General features: G+C 36.0%; 1 protein-coding gene across 5 annotated transcripts in view; it reads left to right on the top strand.

Moving 5' to 3' along the window:
- The window catches only part of LOC131693443 (troponin C, isoallergen Bla g 6.0101-like), an 81291-nt gene that overhangs the window by 49418 nt on the left and 17571 nt on the right, over positions 1-14302 (top strand). The window contains exons 4-7 of one of the 5 annotated variants that reach the window (XM_058981252.1): positions 749-880; positions 951-971; positions 1661-1930; positions 2004-2136. In XM_058981252.1, the coding sequence (XP_058837235.1) occupies positions 749-880; positions 951-971; positions 1661-1665 (158 nt within the window). In that variant the 3' untranslated portion in view covers positions 1666-1930; positions 2004-2136. Of the gene's footprint in view, positions 1-748; positions 881-950; positions 1931-2003; positions 2137-14302 lie in introns of those variants that run through there. The other 4 variants (XM_058981249.1, XM_058981251.1, XM_058981250.1 and 1 more) reach the window with 4 other exon arrangements.

The raw sequence follows: 14302 nt of genomic DNA, 5'->3' as shown, positions 1-14302 counted from the left end.
ACATAAATCACTCTACTCGTTACTAAAACATCACGATGACGTAAATAGAAATTACGAAAATCGTGACAAAGCTCCTGAAATCGTGCACATAACTCACGATAATCTGACAGAAAAATCCAAACGTAACCTCAAAACGGTAACGTAAAAAGAAATTACGAAAATCGTATACTAATTCCTGTACAAACCTTGTTTCAATGGTTGCTGTGTGCTCCTAAATTATGAATCATGATCAAAATACAAACTAAGTATGGCCAGGTAACAATCACAGTAACTTAAGAAAACTTTTTAATGTAACGCCATGTATATATTCGGAGCGAAGCAGTTTTCTTACAAACACTAATAGTTTAATGAATAAGAGGTTTATTATTCATAATTTCAGAAACTTGATCACGATTTTCGTGAATCGTTCGTGATCTCTTTTCATGAAATTAGGAACGGATTTTTTCCGTTTGGGCGGTAGCTTTGTCAATTCAAATTATTTACACATAATTTTTAATCGCAAAAGCGAGATATTTTTGTAAGGTATACTATCTAGCTGGTTTGTGTGAGATTTTAAAGATTTATTTATTAAAAATCATGCAAAAAGCTGAATTCTATCGAGTTCAATAGCATACATCCCATTTATAAGTTCTTATATCGTTTATTATAGCTATGTGAATTTGGAGGGATGATTGACGAAATTTCACCAGTTTAGAAATAAAAACAAATTCTACTATTGTCGATGAATTAAAATACTTTTCTTTTACAGCTAAAGGCTTCATTCCAGTAGACGCATTCAAACAAATTCTCCGGGAATTAGACGGCGCGGTGCCCGAAGAAGAACTGGACGATATTGTGGATGAGATCGATGCTGACGGCTCAGGAACGGTAGATTTTGAAGGTAAAGTATCTGGTGGCAATCTCAACACAAATGGTTTGGGTATAATTAATATGGTCTCTTTCCCTTTCAGAATTCATGGAAGTCATGACAGGTGAATAGCCTATAGTATTTGTTATCTGCTTCTTGCCGAGCTTTTGCGCCTGCTAACGTTGTTGGCGACCGTCGAGTAGTTTTTGAAATCCTGAAATGTGGTAATTAGATACACTCGGCAGAAAAAAATATTTTTGAGCTAGTCGTCGTCATTGTCAGTAGTGCTCTGTAGATGTTCTGCGTTACCACATTATAGGTGTTGACGAAATTATGTATACTTCAACAATCATCCATTAACAACATTAGCGCTAACTTCCAAGCATCACAAAGCCATTTACAATTGAGTCTACGCCATATGATTCTAAAGGGATAAAGAAAATCACTGTTTGAAACACTACATCAACCATTTCCATTATCCTAGCTTATTATTCATGAAGCGCTGTCATATGCTAAACATGTCCTGGAGCTGCTCTGGGACGATATGTCCCGGTCTAGTTAGTTTTCTGCTTTTTGCGACCGTGCTTTTGCCCTGTGCTGTAGTCCAGATTGTGACGCTTCACTAAACATAAGTAGTGGTTTGTCCCTTTGTTGCTTTTTACAGATTCAAATGCCTCGCTTTTGTAGTTTTGTTATTTAGTACAAACTAATCGCTTCTATGCTTCGGTTTAATTTGACAGCTATATCTTTTCTTGGTTTAAAAGATTCTAGCACTTTCTCTTCACCATCTTTTGTAATCTTTACGGTTTATAGGTTAGACAAGGTCTAATGGTCTGCAATTGCGTTACGTTAAGCAAAAAAGCAATCGTGATTGTTATACAATGATAGGGTGCATCAGCGGATTAACAGAAATTACGTTCTCAAAGTTTCTGGGGAAAAAACACACCATTCGATATCACAATTTTTTTTTAATTTAACATCGTAATAAAGATAAGCTTGTTACAAGTTTGCTATACTTTTACTTCTTCATTTCACAAACTCCACAATTGTGCCGTCCTGTGAGCTTCTGTATTGTGCCGTCATGTAAGCTTCTGTTACTTTATACTTTCTACCACATACTTAATGCCACTTATATTGTTCTTAATTAACGATACAGGAGATGATTCATGATTTGAGCAACGACGATTTCACTGCTGCTTCTACTGCTTGTTCTTTTTTCTGGGCACTTTTGCTTAAGGGCAATTAATAATCGATGATCGAAATAAAGACTGCAAGCGAAAATAAATTGATGTATGGTTTTGAGTTGTTTTAGTTTTTGTCTTTCACAATCCCTAACACAGGCTTGAATGGTGCAAAAAATAGCGAAATGAATTGAAAGAACATAAATGCTATGGTTGTTATAGATAACAACCGATGAAAAATTCTCAACATTTTGCGGATTTTAGATACGGTGCTATCATACGGTTTGTATTGAGCTAAACTTTTTTAACAGAAAAAATACATCCACTAGGATGACACGCATACTCGAAGTCATATTGTGGTAATTCAATAATTATAGTCACTTACACTGTACAGGATTTTGTTCTTTTCTTATTTAAACAACTATTTGCTAATTCTAGAACTGGATTCATAAATTACAGCGTATAAAAGCAAACCACTTTTCGAGAACTAGGTTTAATTTGTCATATCTTTCTAAACCTAATTCATAATGTACACTATTTAAAGTTCTAAGAATAGGGTCGTAGCAAGTAAGTAATGAAGAATTCCATGAAGAACCGCTCGAAAATCATTACAATCGTGACCGACTACCTTCGACTCCGATGAAACTATACACGTTTTATCGACATGGAATACTAAACATTTTTCAACAATCACAGAGACTCATTTTGACACAAAGGCAATTTTTTGGAAGTGTGTTGAGGTTTTCGCATGCTATATATCCCAAAAAAAAGTTCGATTACTATGTCTTATACAGCAAAACTGTTTAAGAAAAAGTTACAGGGAATGAAAACTACAGCACGAAAAAAATATGGGAAATATGGGAATGTGGTCCAATTACATAATATGGGGACATAAGCATATCAATGGAAAGCTAGAGGCCTTAGCTAATAATTGGTGAAGGAATTTAATTTATTTCGTCAATATGAAAAATATTACTGACAATTTAGTGAAATGATAATTTTATGCCATTTAGAAAAAATGTGGTCAGTTCTCGGCACCCTAACAAAATTAAGGGAAAATGCCACGATAAAAATCTTTCACATTCAAAGAGAAAATAAAATTTACTTTACTTTTAACATCATTCCTCATCAGAAGCACAATGTGTGTATGTAGGGTTTCCAAATGGACTGAGAGCAAAATAAGGACATCTTGAATCTTGATCGAGACTAACAAATTTTATTCATCTATGAGTGAAATGGCATTTATTGAGTTTTCAGAAAACATTCGTATATATTGTTTATTTCTTCAGAACAGTGATTTTTTGTTCTTCTGGAGCCCAAAAGAACTCCGCAAAATATAAAGTAGATTCGTTATAGCGTGGCATCCCGCATTACATTTGAAATTTGTATTAGTACGAAGAAACATATCTTTCACATTTCCATTTTCAAAAACTAAAATCGGCAAATGGCATGAGTCGTTTAAGTAGAGCAAAAATATGAATGGTCCAAGATGACTACCCTGAGGACTAGAACCCTGTGTTAGAAAATGATAGCAAATTGGAACATTTGTATGGTTCGAATTAGAGGAATAAATCGTTTTTATAAGCCAACACTCAACATGATAAGATTTATGAAACAAATTTTAGTTTGAAACATTACTTCAACCAATGAACTTAATCAATGCTTTTGATTCATATATAAGAACATAACAAATCAAAAGTCCTGTAAGAAAGTGACCAACGTAAATGGCGAATAAAATGTTTCATTCGATTGAAGGAGCTTACTCTGATTGATTTCAAATATACCATGGACTAAAACTAAAGACATTTGAAGTAAAATTAAGGACGCTTTCCAAAATCATCGAAATTAAGGACATGTCCTTTAAAATAAGGACGGTTGGTAACCCTAGTGCATGTGAAAAGTTGGTACACATAGTACGCACCACTAACGCACTGGCGGATCGCATTCATGCTTACAGGGTGATCAACATATGCCATACAGAGTTGAATTAGATTATTCATTAATAGTCAATATGTTACCCAAGTAACCAATAGGCATGGGAAATGCTTATTAAAAACCATTTTTGGCAAAATAGACCGCTCATGACAATATTTTTTACGGCTTTTCTTCCTTCAAAATGCTGATTAATGACAAGAAGTTTTTAAATAGTTTATTGAAAGCAAGTTTACAATAGCTATGCATGAAAATGCTAATATGCTGCAAGAAGCATCTGAAATCCAAATAAAATGCTGCTTTACTGCATATACTAGTACAGTGATTCTTAACCTGGGGTCCGCGGACCCTTAGTGGGCCGTGAAGTCGTTTCTAGGGGTCCGCGAAAAAATATATGATTTTTTTAAATTCGTTTATTTGGCACGGCTCAAGGCGTTAGCTTCACGGAGCCGTGGGTCTTATATATTTACATGATGTAAACAATAAAAATAATAAACAATTAATGCTAAGATCGATCCCGTACGCGCGACTTGCCGTTGCGCGCGGAGATCCGTTTTCGTGTCGGGGAAATATTTGCATCCACGTCAACTGTATTATGTGGGTCATTCATATCTCTGTCGTCGTCGCACATGTCCGGGTCATCATGGGGATTACTGCCTTGATGTTCGCGATCAGGTGTTGTTCCTAGCTTCTTTCCCTTTCGGGTCACAAGCGTGTACCCTCCGTCATTGCTCGTAGCTCCCTCATTGCTGGCAATAGCTGTTGAGTTTGTGGTACTTGACGCGGCTTTCGCAGTTGTCTTTATTGCTTCAACAGCAGTCACAAATTTGGCAACAGTTTGTGGCTCAGGGAATGATATTGGAGACTGAGTGTTGGTATTTTTTTGTAGATGAGGGTTTCTTAGCGGTTTCTGAGCAGGGTTGTCCGTAATGTGCCGTTTGTTCACAGAACTGGCACGTGTTAGTTTGTCCTTGATATGTACATAGAGTTCGCTGTATAATGGTATCACCCCCTTCTGTTGTGTACTGCAGGGTAAGGTAGGAGGGAATGGGTTGGTCCACCCGCATTCTCACCACAAAAACACGATTTGAAATACCTGGAAAGTAGTTCCTCCACGTATCCTCCGTAATGGATTCCACTTCTCCGAAATACGACATGAATCTTTTAATGGCCACTTTGCAAGTACGTGGTGCCAAATCATATAATTTAACTTCCACGTTTCCGTTATCCATATACACAGGGATCTTGATTTTTGCGGTGTCACAATCCAGAACGTGTTTCAAGTTGTTTTGCGAAATGAATCTTTTTGCCTGGGTGAATTTGTTGAACGATATCAGCGTGTTTGACGTGCTCCAACTGGATGAAACTGACGCTTGAAAAGCGAAGCTGCATTTTCTCCTTCAGCAAATGTTCCACATCACCAATACTCGGTCTTATGCGGAAAGACCGAAAGTCAATGGCCACCGTGTTAGCCCGAAGAATCACATTTTGTTGTCGAGACTCAGTCATCTTGATACAATAATAGTAACGGTTCCCTTTGTTCTTCAGACAAAGCACGCAAGAAAAAAGCATTTATTCAATTAATTTAATTAAATTTTGAAGAAGAAAAAAATAGTTCCGATTATTGCTGATTTTTTTTTGTTGCATTTTTTATTTTTTATAGTTTTCTTAAACAATGGCTCGCAAGTATAATTTGCGCGCAGTAACTGCTGTAACAGTAATGTATTACTGGTCAGAAACAAATAGTTTTATTTCAATTTCCACCCCATTTCGTGGCATTTCCAATCCCGATTTTTAAACTTTCACTCTTCCAAATAAATGCACTTTTTCATAAATATCGAAATTAAATTTTATACCGTTTTTAGACAATTCTTTCAACGTTTAGAAATATTTGATTTTCTTGGAATCGGTTGAAAATTCGCAAAGTTATAGTATTTTTTGTGAAAAAGTCAAAGCCGCGATTTTTTCCCTCTTTTTTGTTCAAACCAATTTATGTATGATTGATTCAATAAATTCCGTACTTTGATTTACACAGCTGTTTTCGCAATTAAAAAACGAAGAAAATGACGTACTACACATTTCTTTTGTTTGTATTTTTACCTGCGAAAATTGCGATCAAAACGTGGGGTACATTTATACCCCAGTGCAACGTTCTAGGGTGAAAAACGCAAGTGCAACGTTCTAGGGTTAATGAGCCCTCGCGCTATGTGTCCTGGGTTTGATCTCGAATGCAAGCAAACGATAGCATGATAATTTTTGGGGACTTCAGTGGCATCACATGGCAATCCCATTCCTCTGGCCACTATTATCCTGATGGTAGTCGGTCAAATATTGAACCTTCAGTCACCCAGTTGCTGGATGACTATTGCACTGCCGATTTAGTTCAATTGAGCGGAATTGAGTACGGAAACAACCACATCATAGACCTCTGCTTCTCAAGCAACGAGATCTCTGTCTTGAAAGCTCCCGATCCTTTGGTGAAGAACTGTATCCACCATCCACCGTTGCTTGTTTGTTAGCGATTGAGCCAACCCATCATTTTAAACCAACCAGCTGAAACAATATCATACAACTTCAGTAGGGCTGATTTTACCTCTCTGAACCAGTTCCTCGGGAATACCAACTGGGACGACGTGCTTGCCAATTGCGACGCAAATCAGGCTGCTGAAAAATTAACCCACGTCTTGCTTTACGCTATCGACCAATTCGTCCCTAAACAAATCAACTCGCTTTCACAACAACCTAAATGGTCATGCAACCGGCTAAAACGCCTGAAAGCGGCAAAAAGATCGGCATTAAAAAAAATTCTAAACATTGAACTGAGCTCCTCCAAGCTCGTTATGTGGCAATTAACAACTCTTACAAAAGGCTAAACAAACAATTATTCTTAGGTTATCAGCAAAGACTTCAGGAGAGCCTGAAATCCAATCCCAAGAGTTTCTGGAAGTACGTGCATGAAAAGAGGGAAGAAAGCGGACTTCCTAATACTATGGACAAAGGCGATGAAGAAGCAACCTCCACAGAAGGGACTTGTAGTCTTTCCCATTTCCCATTCATTGCTGAAGACACTTCAGCAGTGTCTTCAGCAATGATAATCTTGACTGCAACTCTATCATAAATGCGGCGAACAATGTTCCTTACTTTCCATCTGTTGGATACCCGTCCCTTGTATCCAATGCTGATGTCTTAGAAGCATGCTCACGGCTCAAATGCTCATCAAATCCTGGCCCAGATGGCATTCCGTCAATAGTTTTAAAAAATTGTGCAGCTAACGTAGTATCTCCATTGTCATTTATATTTAACCGCTGGTTATCTTCAGGAACATTCCCAGACGGCCGGAAAAAGTCATTCTTATTCCCGGTGCACAAGAAGGGTAGCAAGTGTATCGTCTCGAACTATCGTGGTATTGCAGCTTTAAGTGCAGCATCTAAGCTGTTCGAGTTGCTAATTGTGGATTTCATTTCTCGCTGCACCTCACATTACATCTCCGTTGATCAACACGGGTTTTTTTTCCTAAGCGCTCAATAAATACCAATCTAGTAAGTTATACTTCCTTTATCATCCAGGAGATAAGAAAAGCCCCTCAAACGGACACGATCTATACCGATCTGTCTGCTACATTTGATAAAATCAACCCCGACATTGTCATAGCGAAACTTAAGCGTCTTGGTTTCCACGGAAAATTTCTGGACTGGTTACAGTCTTACCTAGTAGGTCGCGAAATGTCAGTGAAAATAGGTGACACCGTCTCTGAAACATTCACCACTCCCTCAGGCGTACCCCAAGGAAGCCACCTTGGGCCTCTCTTATTCCTGATATATAACAATGATGTTAATCTCTCCTTGAAGTGTTTGAAGTTTTCCTACGCGGATGACTTCAACTTGTACTCATAGCTGGAAAATGTCATGGTTATGACCAGTCATCTGGTGACTGGTCGCATGTTTGCTCGTGACATGTACAAGTTGCGGATTCTAGCGACATGTGACACAAGCGCGTGTACTATGACACGATACATTTTCCCCGTGACATGTCATAAAATTTGTACATGTTTCAAAACAAAACTGGTTTGTCAAGCGGCTGTACATTTACTGAACTGTGACATGTATGTTCGTTTGCGAACGGTCGCGACAATAGAAAAACAGGTTTGCTTGTTATGTGACATGTCGACAATGAACCGGTATTGAAAATGGGTAAAATATTGGATACCGTACTTTGGCGAATAATTGGAAATATAGAAAATGAGATAATTGTATTTCTTTCAACATTTCACAAATAAATATTGTTTGTTATTGCGGTTTAGAGGTGTTGAAAATCAATAGTTTTAGACATTTTAAACGCACACTGGGAAGTAAATGCGTCAAAATCGAAAAAAATTCAACTTTTCACAGATAAACATTGTTTGTTATTGAGAGGTGTTGAAAATCCATAGTTTTAGACATTTTAAACGCACACTGGGAAGTAAATGCGTCAAAATAGAAAAATTTTCAACTTTTCACAAATAAACATTGCTTGTTATTGCGAGTTAAGAGGTGTTTAAAATCAATTGTTTTAGGCATTTTAAACGCACATTAGGAAGTAAATGCGTCAAAATCGAAAAAAAATTCAACTTTTCACAGATAAACATTGTTTGTTATTGCGAGTTAAGACTTGTTGAAAATCAATAGTTTTAGACAATTTAAACGCACACTGGGAAGTAAATGCGTCAAAATCGAAAAAAAATTCAACTTTTCACAGATAAACATTGTTTGTTATTGCGAGTTAAGACTTGTTGAAAATCAATAGTTTTAGACAATTTAAACGCACACTGGGAAGTAAATGCGTCAAAATCGAAAAATTTTCAACTTTTCACAGATAAACATTGTTTGTTATTGCGAGTTAAGAGGTGTTGAAAATCAATAGTTTTAGACATTTTAAACGCACATTAGGAAGTAAATGCGTCAAAATCGAAAAAATTCAACTGTTCACAGATAAACATTGTTTGTTATTGCGAGTTAAGAGGTGTTGAAAATCAATAGTTTTAGACATTTTAAACGCACATTAGGAAGTAAATGCGTCAAAATCGAAAAAAATCAACTTTTCACAGATAAACATTGTTTGTTATTGCGAGTTAAGAGGTGTTGAAAATCAATAGTTTTAGGCATTTTAAACGCACATTAGGAAGTAAATGCGTCAAAATCGAAAAAATTCAACTGTTCACAGATAAACATTGTTTGTTATTGCGAGTTAAGACGTGTTGAAAATCAATAGTTTTAGACATTTTAAACGCACATTAGGAAGTAAATGCGTCAAAATCGAAAAAAAATCAACTTTTCACAGATAAACATTGTTTGTTATTGCGAGTTAAGAGGTGTTGAAAATCAATAGTTTTAGACATTTTAAACGCACATTAGGAAGTAAATGCGTCAAAATTGAAAAAAAAATCAACTTTTCACAGATAAACATTGTTTGTTATTGCGAGTTAAGAGATGTTGAAAATCAATAGTTTTAGACATTTTAAACGCACATTAGGAAGTAAATGCGTCAAAATCAAAAATTTTTCAACTTTTCACAGATAAACATGGTTTGTTATTGCGAGTTACGAGGCGTTGAAAATCAATAGTTTTAGACATTTTAAACGCACATTAGGAAGTAAATGCGTCAAAATCGAAAAAAAATCAACTTTTCACAGATAAACATTGTTTGTTATTGCGAGTTAAGAGGTGTTGAAAATCAATAGTTTTAGACATTTTAAACGCACATTAGGAAGTAAATGCGTCAAAATCGAAAAAATTCAACTGTTCACAGATAAACATTGTTTGTTATTGCGAGTTAAGACGTGTTGAAAATCAATAGTTTTAGACATTTTAAACGCACATTAGGAAGTAAATGCGTCAAAATCGAAAAAAAATCAACTTTTCACAGATAAACATTGTTTGTTATTGCGAGTTAAGAGGTGTTGAAAATCAATAGTTTTAGACATTTTAAACGCACATTAGGAAGTAAATGCGTCAAAATCGAAAAAATTCAACTGTTCACAGATAGACATTGTTTGTTATTGCGAGTTAAGACGTGTTGAAAATCAATAGTTTTAGACATTTTAAACGCACATTAGGAAGTAAATGCGTCAAAATCGAAAAAAATCAACTTTTCACAGATAAACATTGTTTGTTATTGCGAGTTAAGAGATGTTGAAAATCAATAGTTTTAGACATTTTAAACGCACATTAGGAAGTAAATGCGTCAAAATCAAAAAAATTTTCACAGATAAACATGGTTTGTTATTGCGAGTTACGAGGCGTTGAAAATCAATAGTTTTAGACATTTTAAACGCACATTGGGAAGTAATAACTAATAACTCGGAAAAACAAGCAACATTCATCTGTAAAAAGTGAATTTTGCGATTTTGACGCATTTACTTCCCCATGTGCGTTTAAAATGTTCAAAACTAGTGATTTTCATATCCTAGTACAGTAGGATTCCGTTTTTGGCAACAATTTTATTTTTTGGTGTTGCCAAAACCGGAACTGTGCCAAAAATTGAACCTTATTTTTAAAGTTTGGATTTTCAATTTACGACTTCAAAAATGTTTCAAGGATTTTTAACCATGTGTGAAATGGAATTAGATGAAAGGAAAAAATAAGAAAATTTAATTTTATTCATGTTTATCAAATTCAGTCTTCGCACAGTGATCACCTTCCATAAAAAAAGTAGACCTGTGCGCCGCCGCGCCACGCCGCCGCCGCCGGTAATTTTTAACGTACGCCGACGCCGAACGGTAGATCGGCGGCGCGCCGCCGATGCATTTTTCCCGCGCCGACAATTCTCGAACTCTAAAATTGTTGATTCATAATTTTATCCACAAATCTAAGAACATTGTCCATGGGCCGAATATACGACGTTAACTGATTGATGATTTATCACATCTTGATCATTATTTGGTATTAGTGGTCGTCAATTGGATTACAAAATTAAAATAATCTTGATATTTTCTCGAAAACCATTACACGACACTCGTTATATAATTCAAAGATCCATTCTTGCTTCGTCAACTGGTTATGATTGTGAGCATATAAGTTTCAATTCACCATTCGTGTGCGTGAAATGGTCCACAAATTAAAAAAAAACTTCCACTTTCAAGATATATGTGCCTGAAATTTACGATTATGTGCCTGATCCTAATCTTTGCACGTAATCAATTTCACTGGAACGCAGTGTATTATTCATTGATTTTTTAACCGATTCTTAATTCCTAATATGCTACACACGATTCACCAGTCGAGTTCGTGAAACTGTTCATGATGTAATTCATGAAGTAATTAATTTTCCACATAATCTTATTATACTTACGTAAACAATTACAAGGAACTCAGACTATCATTCATGGATTATTCGCTCTGCTTTTTGGTTTTGAAATTTCTATGTGAGCTATTGTGTACAACTGCTAGCAACCAGTCTCATAGGCACGAGCATTAGATACAAAGCCATTACTAGGACCTGTAACCCTGTTATTCCTTTGTAAAAATTCAGAGAAATGTTCGGAATTAAATGAAACTGCGCTGAGCAAAATACATTACCTAGCCACAATTCATGTCCGTGAAATAATTTAGAACGGTAAGCTCAAGACTAAAATATCACGATAACACGACGAGAATTTACGAAAATCGTTGCACGTCGTTCAATTCTTGACTGTTTTAGTCAATAAAGTTAATACAAATCAATGTTTCATCGAGTTATAAATTAGAATCATAAAAATATTAAACATATTCAGACACAACCACCTACTAAACATTTCAGTATAATGTCTTTTTTACGTGAACTAGTTTTGTGAAAACATAAAATTTATTTTCAATACGAGGTTTATTTATAATTGATTGAATCGTCACCTATTTTAATTTTTTTTCCCGAAGAATAGTTGAGCACAGTGATCTTGAAACAACTAGAACTAGAGAACGCTCAGACCATTTTCAATCAGACTTGTTTGGTGATCAGATTCAACATAACAGGAGGTAACACGTCAAGTCGTGGAATGATTATGATTGATAGTAACTGTATATTTAGGTACCGTCAGGGTGTAGATCTGTATTATTCCAGCAAATCGAGCATACTTTGTACTCAAGATAGAAGCAGACCGTACGTTGTAAGAAAATGTAGTGCCAGGGAATCGTATTCCTTATCATTGGCGATTTTGTACTTACAAGAAGTAAAAGTAAACACCAGCCTGAAAAATGAAGTAATGTGTCTCCCTTGAAAGGTGACCTTACACGATCATTAAAAGTGACATTTCTGCGCAGTAATGCCAATAATAACGCCTCGTGTTAGGGTTCCTGATATCTGCGGGATTCTAAAAGAGCGACGGTAAACAACCCAGGGACAACTTGACAGATAGTTCTTGTTTCATATATGCACCACCGATTTGATGGTGGCGCTAGTATGCCTTCTCTGTATGAGTACCACGAACAACGAAACGAAAAAGTTTCAAGAGAAAAGCGTGTTTCGTTACGTGTGTTATGAACGCCGCCAATGCGGCTAGAACAACATTTAGAAAAAGCTTATTCCAAAATGTGAATAAAGAAAACTATTATTAGAGAATAAATTTATCCCTAACTGAAAACCGTCAGCAAAGATACATAAATCTTATTATATATTTAGCTGGAAGTCGTTGTTTTTAACAACCGGCTCTCTTCCCTCCTAAACATGTTTGGTTTTCTTGTTGTGTGAAGTTTGAAACCGTTAAATTATTGGTGTACATCACCACCAAGCTTAACCATTCGTTTTGAATAGAATTTGTGTTTTTATTAGAATTCTAGCAGCAAAAAAAATGGTAGAAATGCTTAAATTGATTATTTTCCACAGATATGGAAAATAATAAATGGGATGCGCCCTTTTCAAATTTTGCTCCATTCGAGCCGCCATGACATCACCAAATCACCCCAAAATTTGCTTATGAATTCAATATATGGGAGCTGTCAATTGTCCCCGGGCTTACGGTAAAGATGACTAAATAGAAACAAAAAACAATGAAACGACAACAACAATTAATTTCCTCAAACAAAACAAAAACTGTTTTACCGTTGCTTAATTTCCCAAATATAGAACAATAAATAATTATTATGGGTCATTGAAATACAGTCGTTACTCTGCATTCTTCAAATTTGTCCATTGCAATCATTATTTCATGCGAAGTCGTAGTATGCGACATCGACAATTTTTCTATTTTGTTCTTCAAATTTTACAACTGTAAAAATAGTTCCACTTTTCATTTATTATCTTGCATTTGGCAAGCAGGGTGGTCACTATTGGAGCATCAGTTGAAAAAAATAATTTATATGGTTGCGAGAATTACATTTTGTGCAATGTGTTCAACAGATGTCGCTAGTACATCGTGAGCGATGATTTTTTAGATTTTCTTCAAACTATAACGTTTGTTTGTATGTGCTGTGAAGTCTGTTACAATAGCAACCGAAAATTTGGGAAAGGAATTGTAGTGTTAAGATTTTTTTTAGTTACCTAGGCGTCAATATTCGTCCATAGGGTCCAACGGCGTGACGCCGCCAACGCCGCCGCCGCCGGCCAAAAATGTCGCTTACGCCGCCGCCGATTAAAAATGCATCGGCGCACACCTCTAAAAAAAAGTCGGTCAAAACCTCAAAAGGGATCCGAATTTGATAAAAACTTCAAATTGGGGTAATTTTACGTCGCTGAATTCATGTTTGGTGTTAATTTATTATTTCTTTTTACCAGAAAATTTTGGCACCTAGGGAGGTTTGCAAAATCAACATTTACGAATATAAAGTGCACTATATCTAAAAATGCATTTTCAAAAAGACATCGTAAACTATTTGGGAGCTATCAGTTTTGTATTCCTAAATACGGGCTTTCGATATGTATTGCAAATTTAGTGCCAAGTTTTGTAGTGACGTTGTATTATGCGGTGTAGCGCATTCATCTGCATTCGACTATAAAAAATTGATTCCGTCTAACGCTAGTACCACTGCAACCACTTGTACTATACATAAACAATACATTTCTATACTTATTGTAATCATTAAATACGACACATATAGTGTAAAACATAGTTAAGGACATTATACATGCGAGCCACAACATAGCTGCTGCGCCACACACACCCCTCTCCCCTGCCTATCCATGTATCTGACATGAGCAAATATAAAAATACGTACTATGTTGCGTTTCGGCTTCGCCTCATCAGAAACCGACACTAACACATTGTCGGAATAGATTAGCGCCGGCTTGACGCAAATCCCTTAAAACTAAAACACACTATGTGTTTCAATCAAACGACTGATCAAACGTGATGTCCCGTTCGAGCAGAAGTTCTGTTTATGCCGATGAGACACAAGTG

This window comes from Topomyia yanbarensis, chromosome 3 (genome assembly GCF_030247195.1).
Source record: "Topomyia yanbarensis strain Yona2022 chromosome 3, ASM3024719v1, whole genome shotgun sequence".
Taxonomy (NCBI): domain Eukaryota; kingdom Metazoa; phylum Arthropoda; class Insecta; order Diptera; family Culicidae; genus Topomyia; species Topomyia yanbarensis.
The sequence above is the reverse complement of the archived record's forward strand: the minus strand, read 5'-3'. Positions and strand labels throughout refer to the sequence as shown.